The sequence below is a fragment of the Tupaia chinensis genome, unplaced genomic scaffold, assembly GCF_000334495.1.
Source record: "Tupaia chinensis unplaced genomic scaffold, TupChi_1.0 Scaffold000434_1, whole genome shotgun sequence".
Taxonomy (NCBI): Eukaryota; Metazoa; Chordata; class Mammalia; order Scandentia; family Tupaiidae; genus Tupaia; species Tupaia belangeri.
Window position 1 is genome coordinate 1,443,210 of NW_006159939.1, and position 18,197 is coordinate 1,461,406.

An 18,197-nucleotide genomic window follows, 5' to 3' on the forward strand; every position below is an offset into this window, starting at 1 on the left:
CCCCCCAGGGGGGATGGCCACGCCGCAATCCCTTCTCTTCCATTCTCCTCTTGGGATCTTGAACATGCACACGCACCTGGCGTTAAGTAAGCCCACCGTGTCCGGGACTTGAACTGCAATCAACTATGTGGGAGTCCAGCGACATAGCCATTACACTAACTGTTGGTCCCCTGATGATTATCTTCTTTACTAACCAAAATGCCCAACTGAAAGGGACTATGAATGATACCAAACAACATTCATCTCCCTGTATGACTGGGAATCAACCATACTTTAATTTATTGTAATGCTTATTAAACAAATATATTTTTGTTACATTTCTATCAGTGAGTTACCCATATTTACTGTCTTATCCACTACTACTCCTATGAAACTAATTTCTTTCTTCTTCTCTCCTTCCCTTCTCTTCCCTTCCTGTCCCTTCCAGTCCCGTCCCGTCCCGTCCCGTTCCGTCCCGTCCCATCCTGTCCCATCCTGTCCCATCCCGACCCGTCCCTTTCTTTCCATCTATCTATATCAATGTTTAAATCTAGACTCATGGGGCCAGCAGGTGGTGTGGTGGTTAAGGTGCTGAACTCCCACATGGCCAACAGAACCAGAACTGTTTTCTCACTTCCTCCCTCTCTTTCTCTGGTGAGTATACAAGCCTTACAACAAAGTAAAAATAATATTAATAAACTAAAATTACGTTAAAGAAATAATTCTAACAAAATAAAAATAAATCTAGATTCTGCAATTTTTAGTCAGGGTTCTGATTATAAATTTAAAGGCTTTCATATTTTCCCTCTTTAAAATTATTAAACATGGGACCAGCAGATGGCATAGTGGTTACATCACTGGACTCCCATATGGACGACTTCGGTTCAAGTCTTGGACCTGGATGCTTGAAACTCACGCCAGATGCATGTGCATGTGTGCCCAAAATCCCAAGAGGTGACTGGAGAAGGGACCATGGTGTGGTTATCCCTCTGGGGGGTGATTTCTCACTTTCTGTCTCTCTGTCCCTCTCTTTCTCTCCAGCAAGTGCAAAAACCCTATAGCAAAAATCTCTCTTAAAAAAAGTGTTAAACGTGTATTTAAAATTATGATAAAAATTTAGTTTCCAGAATTTTAATACATAATCATGGTAAGGTTAAACTAAGCCCATTTTTACTCTAGTTCCTCTTGTGCTTTTTAAAAAAATAATTCTAGGTTTATTTAGATAGAGTCTCTAGAAATACAGTTCCTGGTTAGACAGTGGCACAGAGGTAGTAACACAATGATCTATAGTGCTAGACCCACGGGAGAGCCTACGCAGGGATCGTAATCTCAGCTGCCTGATGCCGTGGGCAAATTCCAGGCATGAATGCACTGCTGCGTATTCTCTTCTTCTCTCTCTCATAAAAAAAAAAATATTTAGAAGAAAATGCTAAAATAGATAGATATATAGGAAATTTTTGAATATGCTGATTATAACTTATAAGCAAATGTTATAAGTTAACATTTTTTTTGGAGAAGTTTTTGCTATAGGCAAAAACACCTCTTTCTGGCATGTGCTCTCACCAGAAAGAGAGAAAGAGACAGAGAGATAGAAAGTGAGAAATCACATCCCAGGTGGGATGGCCATGCCACAATCCCGTCTTCTCCATTCTCCTCTCGGGATCTTGGGCACGCATGCACACGTGCCCGGTGTGAGTTTAAGCCACCAGGTCCAGGACTTGAACTGTGGTCAACTACATGGGAGTTTAGTGACATAGCCATTACACCAACTGCTGGTCCCTTAAGTTAACCTTTTAAGTTGTGTACTCTCCATGCACTTTCTCATTTATCTGATTTTTAAAATGTTTCTAATAATTTTTTCCATAACCACTTCCAGATATCTCCTCTGTCCTATTAATAAATTTTAACAAATATACATATTATTCTAAATTTACAACCCCCACACATACAGGCATTATTAATTGAGAGTGATCAACAATCATGCTAAAGCTTTCCTGCAGGAAAGAAAGTAAAAATATTCCCTATATGGACTTCCAATGGAACAAGAGAGTTTATTATAACAAATTCTTTTCACATGGAATAAAGAACTTACCAATTCAGGAAAAAGAAATCAATTCACTTGTAACATATAAAATGTAATAAGAAAACATAAAAATGAATAATAAAGTCTGGGTTCTGGAAACTTTTTATATTTAAATGTTGGTGATCTTTCACGATGATTTAATGATTTACTACCTAGAGGAAAGTCAGTAGATATTAGATCTGTAGAGTTTAGTATTAAATTGAACTCAGTGGAACTTGGCAATGACTGACTATATCACTAAAATGCATTTGGAAATATAACATTAACTTGGAAATTCAGTCTGGTGACTAGCTGTTATTTAGTGTTTGCCGTGGCTTCCTTTCTATAAAACTTTATTTATGTAACTCCTTAACCTTTGAGAAATCACTAACACTTATGTCAATTACTGGCATCCAACCAGGGTAGGCCCTGGGAAAATTGTACTAAGAAAGCAAGTCTTATCTTAAGGTCCTTTCAAACTAGGTTTTGTTCATATCTCTCTTCCAACTTAGATGGCCTCACTGGTCACTTTCCCAAGGAGCCTGGTGCTGTTATACTCCTTTCTCCCCTCCTCCAAGTATCCATTTGCCCACATTTTGGCCACAAATGCTCCAACACATGTCATTTGCAGGCTCTGTTCTTCCTTTTCCTTTCCTGTCACCCATTATCATCTGTGCATTTTCATTCCAGTGGAGAATGTAGATGGCATTTTCAAAAACATGTTGATAATGGACATTAGGTTAGTATGCTGGCCCTTTCTAGAAATGCTTTAATTTGTATCCATAAATATTTTAACTTCAGCTCTTTGCACTTTCAAAAAGATATGGGGTTATGAATTCCAGGATGCATAAAAATAAATCTGAAAGTTAAAATGTGATTTAAAAAATACATTTCTAAGACACTCTAAACAATGTATTATGTTCGACTATTTTCATACGTGTTTATTCCTTTTAAGTACTATATGGTTTCTTTTTTTGTAAATTTTTTTGAGAGGTTTTTGTTATAGGGGGTGTACACTCACCAGAAAGACAGAGAGAGACAGAAGAGACAGAAAGTGAGAAATCACCCCCCGAGGGGATGACCATGCCACAATCCCTTCTCCTCTATTCTCCTTTTGGGATCTTGGGCACGCACATACACACACACGCCCAGCATGAGTTTAAGCCACCGGATCCAGTAGTTGAACCATGATCGACTGCATGGGAGTCCAGCAACATAGCCATTACGCTAACTGCTGGTCCCAAGTACTACGTGGTTTCTACACATTTGTACAACTTCCCTGAATAGACCTATGACCATTTTCTTCAGTTCCATATATTTTGTAGCACTGCAGGGCAATTCTACTTGTCTTGATTGATGATACCTGAAATTCTATATATTGACAGTTTAACATCTCTTCTGTGTTCTCATTGTTATAAATGGCAGACTTGTAGTATTCAGTGCCTGAATACTTGATTGTGTCCTCTTCATGAGTTTTCTCATTTACCTGATTTTTAAAATGTTTCTAATCACTTTTTCCATAACCACTTCCAGATGTCTCTTCCATTCTGTTAATTAGACCATCATCTTCCTGTTCTAAGTTTACCTTTTGGGGAGAGAACTTCAATATCTAATGATTTAACTCTACAGTGGTACAACAAAAGTTGAATTCATCCTACAAAGGTGGGCAGATTATTAAATGGGTAATATGTTTAAATTTAACATTTATTTAATAGACCCTTAAATTGGACTGACCTTGTGCAAGGCACAACCTCTTTAAAATTATTCCCTCATTTAATCCTAACAATGCTATGAAGCAGATATTATGCATGGATTGAGAAATGAGGCATGTAGAGAGACAAAGCAAGATGCAGGGTCTCAGAAAGCTAAGGAATAAAGGAGCCAGGACTCCAAAGTCTGTATCTCCTAATCATTAGATGATATGGCCATAATAAATGTATACAAAGTACAATTCTCTGCTAGCTGCTAATGATTCAATATCCCATTAACCAGACCAAATTCAACACATTTTATAACTATTAATTCACAAATATTTTATACTCCCTTTTACCCCTCCCATTCCACTGGACAAAAGAATGTAAAATTCTCTGTTGAAACTGATATAAATGGTAATTTTCTCAATTTCACGGTCATGTGCTATGTGCATACTTTTAAAAACCAAATCATGTGCTATAGAGACATACAGTGAAGGAATGCAAATAAAATAACTATATAAGAAAATAAATACAATTTTCAAAAACCTAGGGCCAGCTGGTGGCCCTAAGGTGACTGGTTAAAATGACTAGTTCCCCACTTGGCCAACTGATAGTTTGAGTCCTGGACCTGGTAGCTTGAAAGACACTCCAGTGCATGTGCATGCATGCCCCAAAGCCTGAGGAGGATGGAGAAGGAATTGTAGAGTGACCATCCTTCCTTGGGGTGATTTCTCACTTTTCTTTTTTCTCTCTCTCACTTTCTCTCTCTCCAGCAAGCACAGATGCCCTATAGCCAAAAACAAAACCAAAATCAACAACAAAACTAACATACTTACAAGGAATATCCCTGTATCCAATCTCCAAAGCATGGAAATAATTCATGAATTCCCTAGTTGGAATTTTGAAAGCTTCAAAGAGGCCCATGTCTTCAAAAAGTCTGTATGATACCTGTAAAAGAGAAAGACAAAGCCTTATAAAACATTCCTCAGTGTGCCTTAGACATAAAGAGAACAAAATACATATTGAAGACTTCTATATGCCTACTTTGTAGTTCCTGATTACAGACACATGATTTATTTTTAAGGGTAAAGACGTGACATATGCTCAAGAAAACCAACAAAAAACTGGTATGTACTACAGCAATATACCAAAGCACTAAATTTGGAGATTGGTAACTAGAGAATGATACACACTAAGTTGCTAATTATATAGTATGTGTTATAAGCACTAAATAAAGGACAAGAGAAAGCTTGAATTTGGACTAATTTTATTCTTATTTGTTCATTATTTTATTGCCAGAGGGCAAGTGTTCAAGAAAGAAAGCGAAAACCCCCCCAACAGGGTGTGGCCAAGCCACAATCCCCTACCCTTCACTTACTCATCCTGTTAGGATCTGGGGCATGTGTGTGCACGCACCCAGCATGTTTCTCAAGCCATGGGGGCCAGGACTTAAACCACAGTTGGCCATGTGAGACCTGCTTACCCACTTTACTATGGGCTGACCACAGGGTAATAATTTTATTTTAAAAAATAAATAAAGCTTGCCAGAAGATAAAGGCTTCAGAGTTTTGCCTTAGCAGAAAATAAGAGAAAAGAATTATGCGAGAGAAGATAAGGGTTGCTCTAACTAAAGATAGAGAGAAAAGATTTATTCTAATCTAATATAAACAATAAAGTCTAAACTAGTTTCCCTCGCTTTTTTTTCTCTCTTCTTTCTTCAAGTATCTATTTTATTTTAATTATTTTCACTTCTCTGGCTTAAATCCAATTAATACGGTTGGATATAACTGGTGTAGTTGACATGGAGATGATAGCACGAGAAAAAAGTGATGTAAGGATAGAAAAAGGTAATGGGAAGAGAAATAGTTATTCCTGTGCCTGAATGGAGCACAAAAATCACTTAAAACAGCCATGCTTCATGTTGCAAAGGTATAGTGTTGGTCAAAATTCAAAAGATTTCTTAGAAATATTCATTTTATTCATCGTCTGTATTCCTTCTTAAAATTCTCTTGAAATATTTCTTCAGATTTCAATACATTACATGATTAAATTTCTTTCTTTCATTACTAAATTTAAATCGATTCCATTTTACTGTTCATGTAATTATATATTCAATGTTTCTTGGTCACATCTATGTACTTATCTATACATACTTTTGAAGGGAAGATTTTTTTGGTACAAAAAAAATCTCCCAAAACTGAAATCCATGAACAGATTTTTTAAAAAATCCATGCATTGAAAAATCCATGGGTTTTTTAAAAGCCCTTGTTTATAACTAAAACAGGTATTCATTCATTCAACATCTATTTTTTTTTTCTCCAAAGTTTATTTCTTCCATGAGAGAGAGAAAAAAGGAAGACAGGGAGACAAGCATCCCCAAAAGGGTCTTTGCACTGCAGGTCTGGCCCTGTCCTTAGCCAGCTTGTATCACACATCAAGAACATACAGGGACGTGTTCTACACCAACCTGGAACATTTCTGTGTGAGTCCAACCTTGCCTTACTGCTGGGCCTCCACTGCCAGCCCTCAATAGCAACTGATAGTAGCAATTTCTACTATCTGCAAAATGTGTATGCATGCAACACACACACACACAAATACATCATATATTATAGCATATGTGTATATATACATATAGATAAGAACATATGAATAAAACACAGATCTCTTCAAATGTGGTTGTTAGAGTAGACATATTCAGGAGGTGATGTTTGAACAAAGAATTGAAGGCAGTCTGAGGTGAGCCATGTGGTTACATGGAAGAGCTTTCCAGACGGAGGGAAAAGCCACTACATTGGGCCTGAGGTACGCTGTACTCAAGAAACGGCAAGAAGGCCAGTATGGTCAAAACAGAGAGAATGAAGACAAGAGGAAATGAAGTTAGTCACTGTTATTCACTGTGAATGAGTGAAGATTTACTTTTTTACAAGTATGTTTATTTTTCCTCTTTTTCTGTGCCATATAACATCTCTATCTCCTGTCTTTAAAAATGCTACAAAAAGTGAGGTTCATGGTTTCGGTCATAGTGTAATTCAATTTATTTCTCTTCTTCTTGTAATTAATTTCTGTCTTGATTGGAAGGTAGGTGCCTTGCCATGCTGCAAGCCTCCCATAACCTTCCGACCACCCAGAATCATGAATGTGCACAGCTGCACCGGACATGCTCAAATCTACCCAGGACCCAAATGTGATCTTCCATATGACTCCAGGATCATGCAGGGGGCCCCACTGCCTGTGCTACCATGGCTTGGATCAAGCTATTCACTACCTTTAGTTATCATCTCTCCATTATTGCTTTAGGCTATATTTGCATTCTTGTTTGTAAGCACATAAGGGATTTACCTACTCACATTACCTCTTTAATAAAAGTAATAATAACAGCAGCAGAATGTCTATGCACATACACATAAGCATATGTAGTCTGCTCTAAGTAGTTTACATGTATTAATTATCTACATAATCCTCACAGAAGCTAGAGATAGGTACTATTCACTGGTAATATTTGAAAACAGAGGAAACTGAGGTAAAATAGGTTGAGTGACTTGTCTAAGATCACACAGTGGACAATATATCAGAGCCAGACTTTAAATTGAGCATCTTGGCTTCAGATTTTATACTCTTAACTGCTTCAAGGACCACCACCATCATTCAAAAACCAGTATTGTTAAAACCACAAATAAATGTTTCCTATGAGTCTTTCAAAAAACTTCAAAGAACTGAAAAATGGAAACAACAGGATATTTTAGAGTATTATGTTAGAAGAGAAATTTTCAAGAAGCTGTCAAAGTGCATCACCAGGGTCAGTAGGTGGTATGGTGATTTAAGGGGCTGACTCCTACATGGTTGATCACTATTTGAGTCCCAGACTTGATGTTTTGCTTTGAAATTCATACAAGGTGTGCACGTGTACGTGACCAAAATCACAAGAGGAGAATGGAGGAGAAAAGACTGGCCACTATGTGACCATTCCCACCCCTCTGATTTCTCACTTGCCTTCTCTCTGTCTTTCTCTGTCTCTCTCCAGTGAGCACACATATCCTATGGCAAAAATGTTAAAAAAAAAATCCACTACCAATAACTTAACATATGGTTATTCTAAATTCAAAATAAACAGAAGATACCATCAAGTGGGTAAATATAGGTAACTTAAAAGAATAAACACTGTTTCAAAGTCTGAAGGATGTCCTTTTAAATTTGTTAAAATAAACATGGTAATCATCAAAAGGCAGGCTTTATATCGTGGCTGGGAGAAATCATTTCCACTGCACACATGTCTCTTTAAAAAATCTTTTGAAGTGAGACTTTCTGTGTAGTCTCAGTCAAAAGGTGATTTCTTGGAATGTCCAAGTTAATTCATTTCAGCTGTCCTTATGTCGTACTAAGGAAAAAAAAAATGCCTTTCCCATAATCAAAATTTCATGATTTTTGTACTCATAAACTCAAATCAAAGCAAAAAACTCCTAAGTCTTACTTAGCAAGGCTAATGAAGCTGCATTTTTTCTCAAAAGTTCAATGCTTTGTGAATTGAGAAAGTAAATACTGAGTGATAAGAATCATGTAGTAGTGTATTACTTTATGTTATTTTTAAAAAGATGGCTGGAACAAAAGATATATTAGTGAATTTTGTGGAAATCGAATTAATAATAATTCCCCATCTTTCTAAGATCTGCTCATGTCTACAACTGTTAGAAAGCACTTGTGACAATACACTTCATTTCCACTCTTCCACCCCTCAGCTCACAGAACTTTGAGGGGAGCACGATATCTGTAGCAATCTTTGGTACATGATCATGTGTGCTCTAAACAAACTGCCTTTTTTTTTTTTTTTTTTTTTTGAGAGGTTTTTGCTGTAGGGCGCGTGCGCTCGCCAGACAGACAGAGAGAGACAGAGACAGAAAGCAAGAAATCACCCCCAGGGGGGGTGGCCACGCTGCAATCCCTTCTCCTCCATTCTCTCGGGATCTTGGGCATGCACGCACACACGCCCGGCGTGAGTTTAAGCCACTGGGTCCGGGACTCGAACCGTGATCGACTACGTGGGAGTCCAACGACATAGCCATTACACTAACTGCTGGTCCCCTGCTTTTTTTTTTAAGAGAATTTTTTTGCTATAGGGAGCATGCTCTCATCAAAGAGAGACAGAGGGAAAGAAAGAAATCACCTCACCCACAGAGGAGGTGGCCAAGAACAATCCCATCTCCTCCATTCTCCTGTTGCGATTTTGGGCACAGGCATACACACACACACAGACACACACACGCCTGATATGAGTTTTAAGTCACAGGGCCCAGGACATGAATAACGGCCATGCAGGAGTCCAGCACCTTAACCACTACATCACCTTCTGGTCCCTTAGATTTTTGCCGTAGAGTGTGTGCACTTGTTGGAGAGAGACAGAGAAACAGTGAGAGGGAAAGTGAGAAATCACCCCCAAGAGGGGATGGCCACATCACCATCCCTTCTTCACTCTTTCTGCTCCTGGGATTCTGGGCACACACACAAATGCCCAGCGTGAGTTTCAAGCTGCTGGGTTGGGACTCAAACCACAGCTGGCAATGTGGGAGTCCACCACCTTAAATACCATGCCACCTGATGACTCCAAACCAACTGCTTTATTAACCAATTTTCTCATTGTTCAGACTCCATTTAGAAGGCTTGAAGACACAGGGACCAGCAGATGATGTAATGGTTACATTGCTGGACTGACCGCTGTTTGAGTCAACCCAGTGGCTTAAAATTCACACTGGGGACGTATGTGTGCATGTCCAAAATCCCAAAAGGAGAGTGGAGAAGGGACTGCAGCATGACCGTCCCCTCCCAGAGGTTGATTTCTGGCTGTTTGTCCCACAAGTAAACACGTCTATAGCAATAAATCACTCTCTCTAAATTAAAGGCATGAGGATATAACAGCTAACTGTGTTTTACAGGAGGCAGAGAAGCAGCTAAAGAATGTAAAAAGCCCGAGTTTCTGATATGGATAAATCCACATGTGAATCCTGGTCTAGTATCTACTATGCAACTTTAGAAAAACAGATAGCTTCTCTCTGGTGAACATGTGATGTATACCCTGTAGCAAACTAAACAAAAACAAAAACAAAAAAAAATTAAGCAATTGAATGTTTTTTTTTGACATTAAAAGTCACGCACAAAAATGCATTTCTTACCTGACTAAGAATACGGCCACATTTTCTTCCTATGTTTTCCACTAAATCAAAAATGGGAAAATTCCAAGTATTTAGCTGTTCCATGATTGAGTCCAGGTTATCCATGACAAGAGGCTCGGGAGCAAGAACTGGTTTGTCCTGTAATGAAAATTAAAATATTTTAATAACATGTAGTTTTTCTAAGTTCAATTTAATAACTGTAGTTATCTAAAATAAACAACTTAAAATCCAGGGTTAAAATATGGTTATTAAAAAAAAAAATCTAGATGAACAAGACATTGACTCCAAAGTGAAAAGGAAATTATCTAATGCCATTTCAGATGGAATTTGTCAATGTGAGATGCCTGCCTACCCCTGCTTCATGCATACGCCACCAAAAATGGAATGTTTTTGCCCGGAGATAACTTAACTGGTTGTGAGTGCACTGCAGGGTTCTTAAAGACTCAGGACTCTGAAATTACAGGTAAATTTATATCTTTATATATTTATCTAAATATTTGGGGGATGGTTTCCTAGCTTATATTGGACTCACCAAAGAAATGTATAAGTTAGTGGGACTTACTCTGCCCTACTGCAACTGATCAAATTTAAATTAATGCTTCGGAATCAACATTAACCCAACAGTATGACAACTGCAACGTTTTTCAAGGATTTTAATTTAATTCGCATAATCTGTTTCCTGAGAAACATCCTCCATGTAAATGTAACAACATTTTATAACAGTCCCAAGTGGGGCTATTGAAAGTACATTTGTAAGGAAGAGAAAGAGAAGAGGGAAGGGAATAGGAGGAAGAAGAGAAAGGAAAGGAAGAAACAAAATAAAGATAATGAGGATAAAGAAACATATAAATTACTTTACCTGACAGTCTATTTGACTTAAAAGTACAAATGGGAAGTAGAGCAAAACAAAAAAATGATATCTGACTTAAAAATACAAATGGTGAACACAGAAAAAAAAATTATAGTAGGGCTGGCAGGTAGTGTACTGGTTAAGGGACTGTACTCTCACAGGGTCGACTGCAATTCGAGTCCCAGCTTGGGGCAGCTTGAAACTCACAGTGGGCACATGTGTGTACATTCTCAAAATCCTGAGAGGAGAATGGAAGAGAAGGGTTTGTGGTATGACCATACCCTCTGCGGGGTGATTTCTCACTTTCTCTCTCTTTGTAGACTCTTTCTGTGTCTCCAGTGAGCACATGCACCCTATAGCAAAAATCACTCCAAAAAATAAAAGAGAGTACCTTTACAAAGAAGAGAAAAAAAAAAAAAAAGAAAAGGGGGGAAGGGAAGAGGAGGAATAGGTAGAAGAAGAGAACGAAAAAGAAGACAAAATAAAGATAATGAACATAACAAAACACATATATTACTTTACCTGACGTCTACTTGACTTAAAAGTAAAAATGGTAAATACAGCAAAAGAAAAATGATAATACCAATGATGAATACTCATATGACAGTCAACTTTTTCTGTCATTTGCTGCCTCCCACAAATTAACTTGAATAAAATTTATTCTCTTGTCTTCTTTGAATGAATCTCTTTATATATACAAAATAAGTCATCATTAAAGGAGGAAAAAATACACACACACACACACACACACACACACACACAGGAAAAGTTATGATGCAATTTTGCATAGAAAAACATAAATTACATCATGACTTTCCCAACAACTTTATATTTTTTTCTTTTTTCCTTTTAAAGATTTTTGCCACCCAGTTCCATCTCCAGCCCCATGGCCAGCAAGAAACTTTGAGGCAGGGCCACCACTGGCCCCAGCCTCAGCTCCAGCTAGCTCTCCCAACCCCAGAGTGCTCCTCTTTCAGAAAGGTATGCAGAGTTTTTGCTTCTCTTCTTTCTTTTGTTAATTTCCTAGTTCTCCTTGCCCCACAGATTGGTCTCCACTCTCCAGGAGAGCCCCAGTTCCATCTCCAGCTCCATGGCAAAATCTTGTGCCATGTGACTTTTTTTATTCTCCTTTGTACTCTTTTCTTCCCTCTTATATTGCCCTTTCCTCTTCATCATCCACCCTCCCAGAGGGACTAGGCAGGTCTAGAATCACCTGTCTAGTCCCTCTGAATTACCCCAGTATTTTAAGGCTTCCAGGGATCTTCCCTTTTACTGAACCACCTGTGACAAAGGAGATTCTGTTCTTCAGACACCTGAGTAGAATACTCCTCTTGAGACCATATTGCTAAACACAACAGAAGAGAGACTTCAGCACACATCAGCAAAAGGGAAACACACTCCTAGTTGAAGAAACATTCTCCTAAAAGGTATTCAAAAGTGAATATATCTCCCAATGGCTGGAAGTAGAAGAGCCTCAGGTCTGAATAAGCCAGGAAATATGTCCCTATCAAAAGAACACAGTAACTCTCCTCCATTTCTCGAAAAAAAAATAAAAAAAGAAAAAACAGAGGAAGTCACCAAAATATCAGAGAAATAATTTAGAACATTCATGGTGACAAAATTCTATGAGTTGGAACAGAAAAGAGACAAGGAACTACATACAGATTGGGAAGTTCTTCCATGATATGACAGAAGAAATGGATACTATAAAAAAGAATCAGATGAAACTATTAGAGATGAAGTCTGTAATTCAGGAAGTCAAAAACTCTCTTGAAACAATTAAAAGTCAATTAGACCATGCTGGGACCAGCAGTTAGCGTAATGGCTATGTCGCTGGACTCCCATGTAGTTGACCGTGGTTCGCGTCCCAGACCCGGTGGCTTAAAACTCATGCCGGGCGCATGTGTGTGCGTGCCCAAGATCCCAAGAGGAGAATGGAGGAGAAGGACCTGCAGCATGGCCATACCCCCTGGGGGGTGATTTCTCGCTTTCTGTCTCTCTGTCTCTGTCTGTCTCGCGAGCGCACGCACTATAGCAAAACCTCTCCAAAAAAAAAAAAAAAAGTCAATTAGACCATGCTTAAGATTAAATCTCTGATGTAGAAGATAAAACCTCTGACTGAGATAAAGATTCCAAGAAGATAGAGAAAAATAACAAAAAACACGAGCATAATATACGAGAAATACTAAATTCCATTAAACATCCAAACATCCAAATAATTGGTGTCCCAGTAGGTGAAGAAACTATTAAGGGCATGGAAAATCTATTCCATGAAAGCCTGGAAAGAAATTTCCCAAGTCTAGAGAGGCACTCAAACATCCAGACCCTAAAAATACAAAGGACCCCAAAAAGAATCAACCAAAAAAATCTTCCCCAAGGCACATCTTAGCCATATTGGCAAAGACCGCAGGTAAAGACAGGATATTAAAACTGGCAAGAGAGAAATGACAAGTGACTTACAAAGGTCATCCCATCAGGCTAACACAGAACCTCTCAATGGAAACAATGCAAGGAAGCAAAGAATGGGAAGACATATTGAAAGTATTAAAAGAGAAATAATTTCAACCAAGATTATTATATTCTGCAAGATTATCCTTCACATAGGAAAAAAAAAGATTAAAATCTCCTCAAACAAAACCTGAAAGAATTTGCCAACACCAGACAAGCTCTTCGAGAAATATTAAGAGTACTGTTCCAGGAAAACTAAAGAATGAACAGCCAGCTGAGAAATCCTAAAGAGTACTGTTCCAGGAAAACTAAAGAATGAACAGCCAGAAATAAAGGAATAAAAGGCAACCAAGACAATGGCCCACTTAAATGTTGGAACAAGTCCAGAAATAGTGATAATAACATTAAATGGATTAAATTCTCCAATCAAGAGACACAGACTGGCTGAATGGATTAAAAAACAGAAACCCTCTATCTGTTGCTTACAGGAAACCCACCTCTTGGATAAAGACATACATAGACTGGAAGTGAAGGGTTGGAAAAAGGTTTTCCATGCAAATGGGAACCAAAAAAAGAGCTGGAGTCATGATACTAATTTCTGACAAAACAGGCTTTAAAACAAAAACTGTTCGAAGAGACAAAGAAGGGCACGATATTGTAGTTAAAGGGTCAATCGATCAAGAAGGTATAGTGACTATAAATATCTATGCACCTAACACAGGAGCACCCAAATGCATGAAGGAAAGACTTAGATCTAAAAGGAGAGACAGACTTCAACACACTAATTGTTGGAGACCTCAACACCCCACTATCCCTTCTGGACCAATCATCTAGACAAAAGTAGGTAGAGAGATAAAGGATCTAAATGATACCAAAAATCTAATGGACTCAACAGACATCTATAGAACTTTCCACACAAAGACCACGAGATACACTTTTTTCTCATCTTCACATGGAACCTTTCGAAAGACTGACCATTTGATAGGCCACAAGACAAACCTCAACAGATTCAAAGGCATAGAAACTATACCCAGCATCTTTTCTGAACATGATGGAATTAAACTTGATTTTAATTTCAAGAGAAATCCACAAAAATACTCAAATACATGAAACTAAATAACCTACACCTGAATGACTTCACAACTACTGAAGAAATAAAGATTGAAATCAAAAGATTCATGGAAGCCAATGACAATGAGGACATAAGTTTCCATAATCTTTGGGACACTGCTAAAGCAGTCATAAGAGGGAAGTTCATAGCAATTAGTGCACATAATAGGAATACAGAAAGAAGGCAAATTAATCTCCTAACATTGTGCCTCAGAGAATTGAAAAGCAACAACAAAAAACTCCAAAAAACTCCAGGAGAAAGGAAATAATAAAGATACAAGCAGAAATAAATGAAATAGAAAATAAGTGAACTATACAGAAAATAAATGAAAGTAAAAGTTGGTTCTTTGAAAAGATAAAATCGATACACCTCTCAGTGAATTGAATCAAGAAGAAGAGAGAAAGGAAGGAACCAGGTAAATCAAATCTGTAATGAAGCAGGCAATATAACAACAGACATAGTAGAAATATAAAACATTGTTAGAGGTTACTATGAACAACTATATGCCAAGAAACAAGAAACTCTGGATGAAATGGACAAATTCCTGGACACATATAATCTACCAAGATTGAGTCAGGAGGAAATGGTAAGTCTGAATAGGCCCATAAAAAGCCAGAAAATTGAATCAGTAATACATAACCCCCGAACAAAGAAAAGCCCTGGTCCTGATGGCTTCACCTCTGAATTCTACAGGACTTTTAAAGTAGAGTTAACCCCCATTCTACTCAAGTTATTTCTAAAGATCCAAAATGGTGAATCTCTCCCTAATTCATTATATGAAGCCTCCTTCACATTTATCTTTAAAACTGATAAGGACAGGACAAGGGTGGAAAACTATAGACCAATATCTCTGATGAATATAGATACAAAGATTCTCAACAAGATACTAGAAAATCATATCAAACAACTTATAAAAAAAGATTATACATCATGATCAGGTAGGCTTTATTCCAGGAATGCAAGGTTGATTCAACATATGCAAAACCATAAATGCAATATGCCATATTAACAGAAAGAAAGATAAAAACCACACAATCATATCAATTGATGCAGAAGAAGCATTTGATAGGATACAACATCCCTTTATGATCAAGACTCTCAGCAATATCGGCACAGAAGGGTCATTCCTCAACACAATAAAAGCTATCTATGTAAAACCCATAGCAAACATCATCCTGAATGGATCAAAGCTGAAAGATTTTCCACTAAAAACTGGTACAAGACAAGGATGCCCACTATCTCTACTCTTGTTCAATATAGTACTGGAAGTCCTCACCAGTGCAATCATAAAAGAGAATAAAATAAAAGGCATTCAAATAGGAAAAGAAGAGGTGAAACTCTATTCACAGATGACATGATTGCATACATATAAGACCCAATGGTAGCCATGAAAAAATTCCTGGAAGTAATACATGGATACAGTAAAGTTGCAGAATACAAAATAAACATACAGAAATCTATAGCACTTCTATATATGAACAGCAGGCAGACTGAGATAGAACTTAAAGTAATTCCATTTACTATAGCCACAAAAAGTATAAGATGTTTAGGAGTAAAGCTAACCAAAGAAGTCAAAGACTTCTACAAGGAAAACTACAAAAATCTAAAAAAAGAAATTGAAAACGACACAAAAAAGTGGAAGGACATCCATGTTCCTGGATTGGAAGAATTAATATAATCAAAATGGCAATTCTACCAAAATTAATCTACATATGTAATACAATCCCAATCAAAGTACCAGACACATTCTTCACAGATCTAAAAAAGATAATCATACAACTTGGCTGGAATCATAAAAGACCTCATATTGCCAAAGTAATCCTGCACAAGAAGAGTGGAGTGGGTGGCATCTCATTCCCAGACCCAAAAATATACTACAAAGCTATGGTAATCAAACCGCATGGTACTGGCACAGAAACAGACAGGTGGACCAATGGAACAGAATAGATTCCTCAGAAATAAATTCCCAAACTACAGTAAACTAATTTTTGACAAAGTATACCAGTCAATCCAGTGGGAAAAAGAAAACCTCTTCAGCAAATGATGCTGAAAAAACTGGATATCCACCTGCAGAAAGATGAATCTGAACCCCTACCTCTCACCATTGACATAAATTGACTCAAGGTGGATCAAAGATCTAAACCTAAGACCTCAAACTGTAAAAGTGCTCCTGGAAAACACTGGGAAAACTCTTGGAGATGCTGGGGTAGGCAAAGACTTCTTAAATAAGACCCTCAAAGCACAGTCAATAATCCCCGAAATAGACAGGTGGGATTACATCAGACTAAGAAGTTTTTGCATGGCAAAAGACACGGTAATTAGTGTGAATCAGCAGTACTCAGAATAAGAAAATATTTTTGTAAACTATGTGTCACATAAGAAATTGATAACCAGAATACACAAAGAACTCAAGCTGCTATTGGAAAAAAGATGTTCAACACTATTGAAAGATGGGAGAAGGAGTTGAAAAAACTACTCTCTAAGGATGACAAAAGAATAGCCAAAAGACATATGAAAAAATGCTCAATCAACATCTCTCATTGTACAGGAAATGCAGATCAAAACAACAATAAGATACCACCTAACCCCAGTCAGAACAACTAATATTAAAAAATAAAAAAATGATAAGTGCTGGCAGGTGGTGGGGTAAAAAGGGAACTCTCTTACACTGCTGGTGGGAATGTAAATTGGTCCAGCCACTGTGGAGAACAATTTGAAGATTCCTCAAAAATCTACAAACAGAAATACCATATGATCCAGCAAGCCCACTCCTTGGTATCTACCCAAAGGACAGAAGAATTCTTAATCAGAAAAGTGCTTGCACATTGATGTTTATTGAAGCAATATTCACAATTGCTAAGACTTGGAACCAGCCCAAATGCCCATGAACAGATGAATGGATTGAAAAACTGTGGTACATATACTCTATGGAATAATAGCCATAAAACATAAGATCATGGCTTTTGACAGAAAGTGGATGAATATGGAAGATTTACTGCTGAATGAAGCAAGCCAGACTATGACGGAGAGACACTGTATGTCCCCACTTAATATATACCAAGTGTCCACACTCTATGACTGAAACTGAACGACTAAAGGATGTAGAAACACAGTAAATGGCTGTGAATACCAGATTTACTGTGGGAAGAGGAGGGGTAAAGGAGTAGAATCTGAGGAAGGACATTAAGGAGAAAAATAGGGAGGCAAAGCATAATGGGGCAAAGAAATGGGGTGTTATCTGTTGAAGAAAATAACTTTATAGTATTATCAACTGGACTGGGGAGAAATGTACACATGTTGGAATATTCACTTTGCAAGCTAAATATTGTGATTGACTGTATAAAAGAACTTAAAATAAAAATAAAAGAAAGAGTTTTGCCATAGGGCATGCACACGCACCAGAGGGAGAGAGAGAGAGGAAGAGTGAGAGGGGAAAGTGAGAAATCATCCCCTGAAGGGATGGACATACTGCAATCACTTCTCCTCCAATCTCCTCCTAGGTTTTTGGGCATGCATGCACATGTACTCGGTGTGATTTTTATGCCTCCAGGTCAGGGACCTAAACTGTGGTCAGCCATGTAGTAATCCAGCACCTTAATCACTACGACATCTGCTGGTCCAGTAGCGTATTTTAATAAGTAGCATATGTCAACATAAATCTGGTTTAAAATAATAAGTAAAATAAATATTAGCTCATTTTCTAAATCAATGAGGTACAGGAAAAAAACCAGCAGATCCCCCGCAACATTATCTCCCTTCTTCCTTTCTCTCATCTTTTTCCTTCCCTTCCTTTTTCTTCCTTTCCCTTCCCCTTCCTTCCCTTTTCTTTTTTCTTTCTCTGTATAAGATATTGTCCTAAGTAAAATAATTCATTTTCCCTATACATTTA

General features: G+C 37.7%; 1 protein-coding gene across 1 annotated transcript in view; it reads right to left on the reverse strand.

Annotated features, from left to right (window-relative positions):
- PDE3A (phosphodiesterase 3A) overlaps nt 1-18,197 on the reverse strand; it is a 371,187-nt gene that overhangs the window by 31,263 nt on the left and 321,727 nt on the right. Inside the window, 2 exon segments of the mRNA XM_006155100.3 lie at nt 4,572-4,683; nt 9,900-10,037. Coding sequence (XP_006155162.1) covers nt 4,572-4,683; nt 9,900-10,037 — 250 coding nt within the window.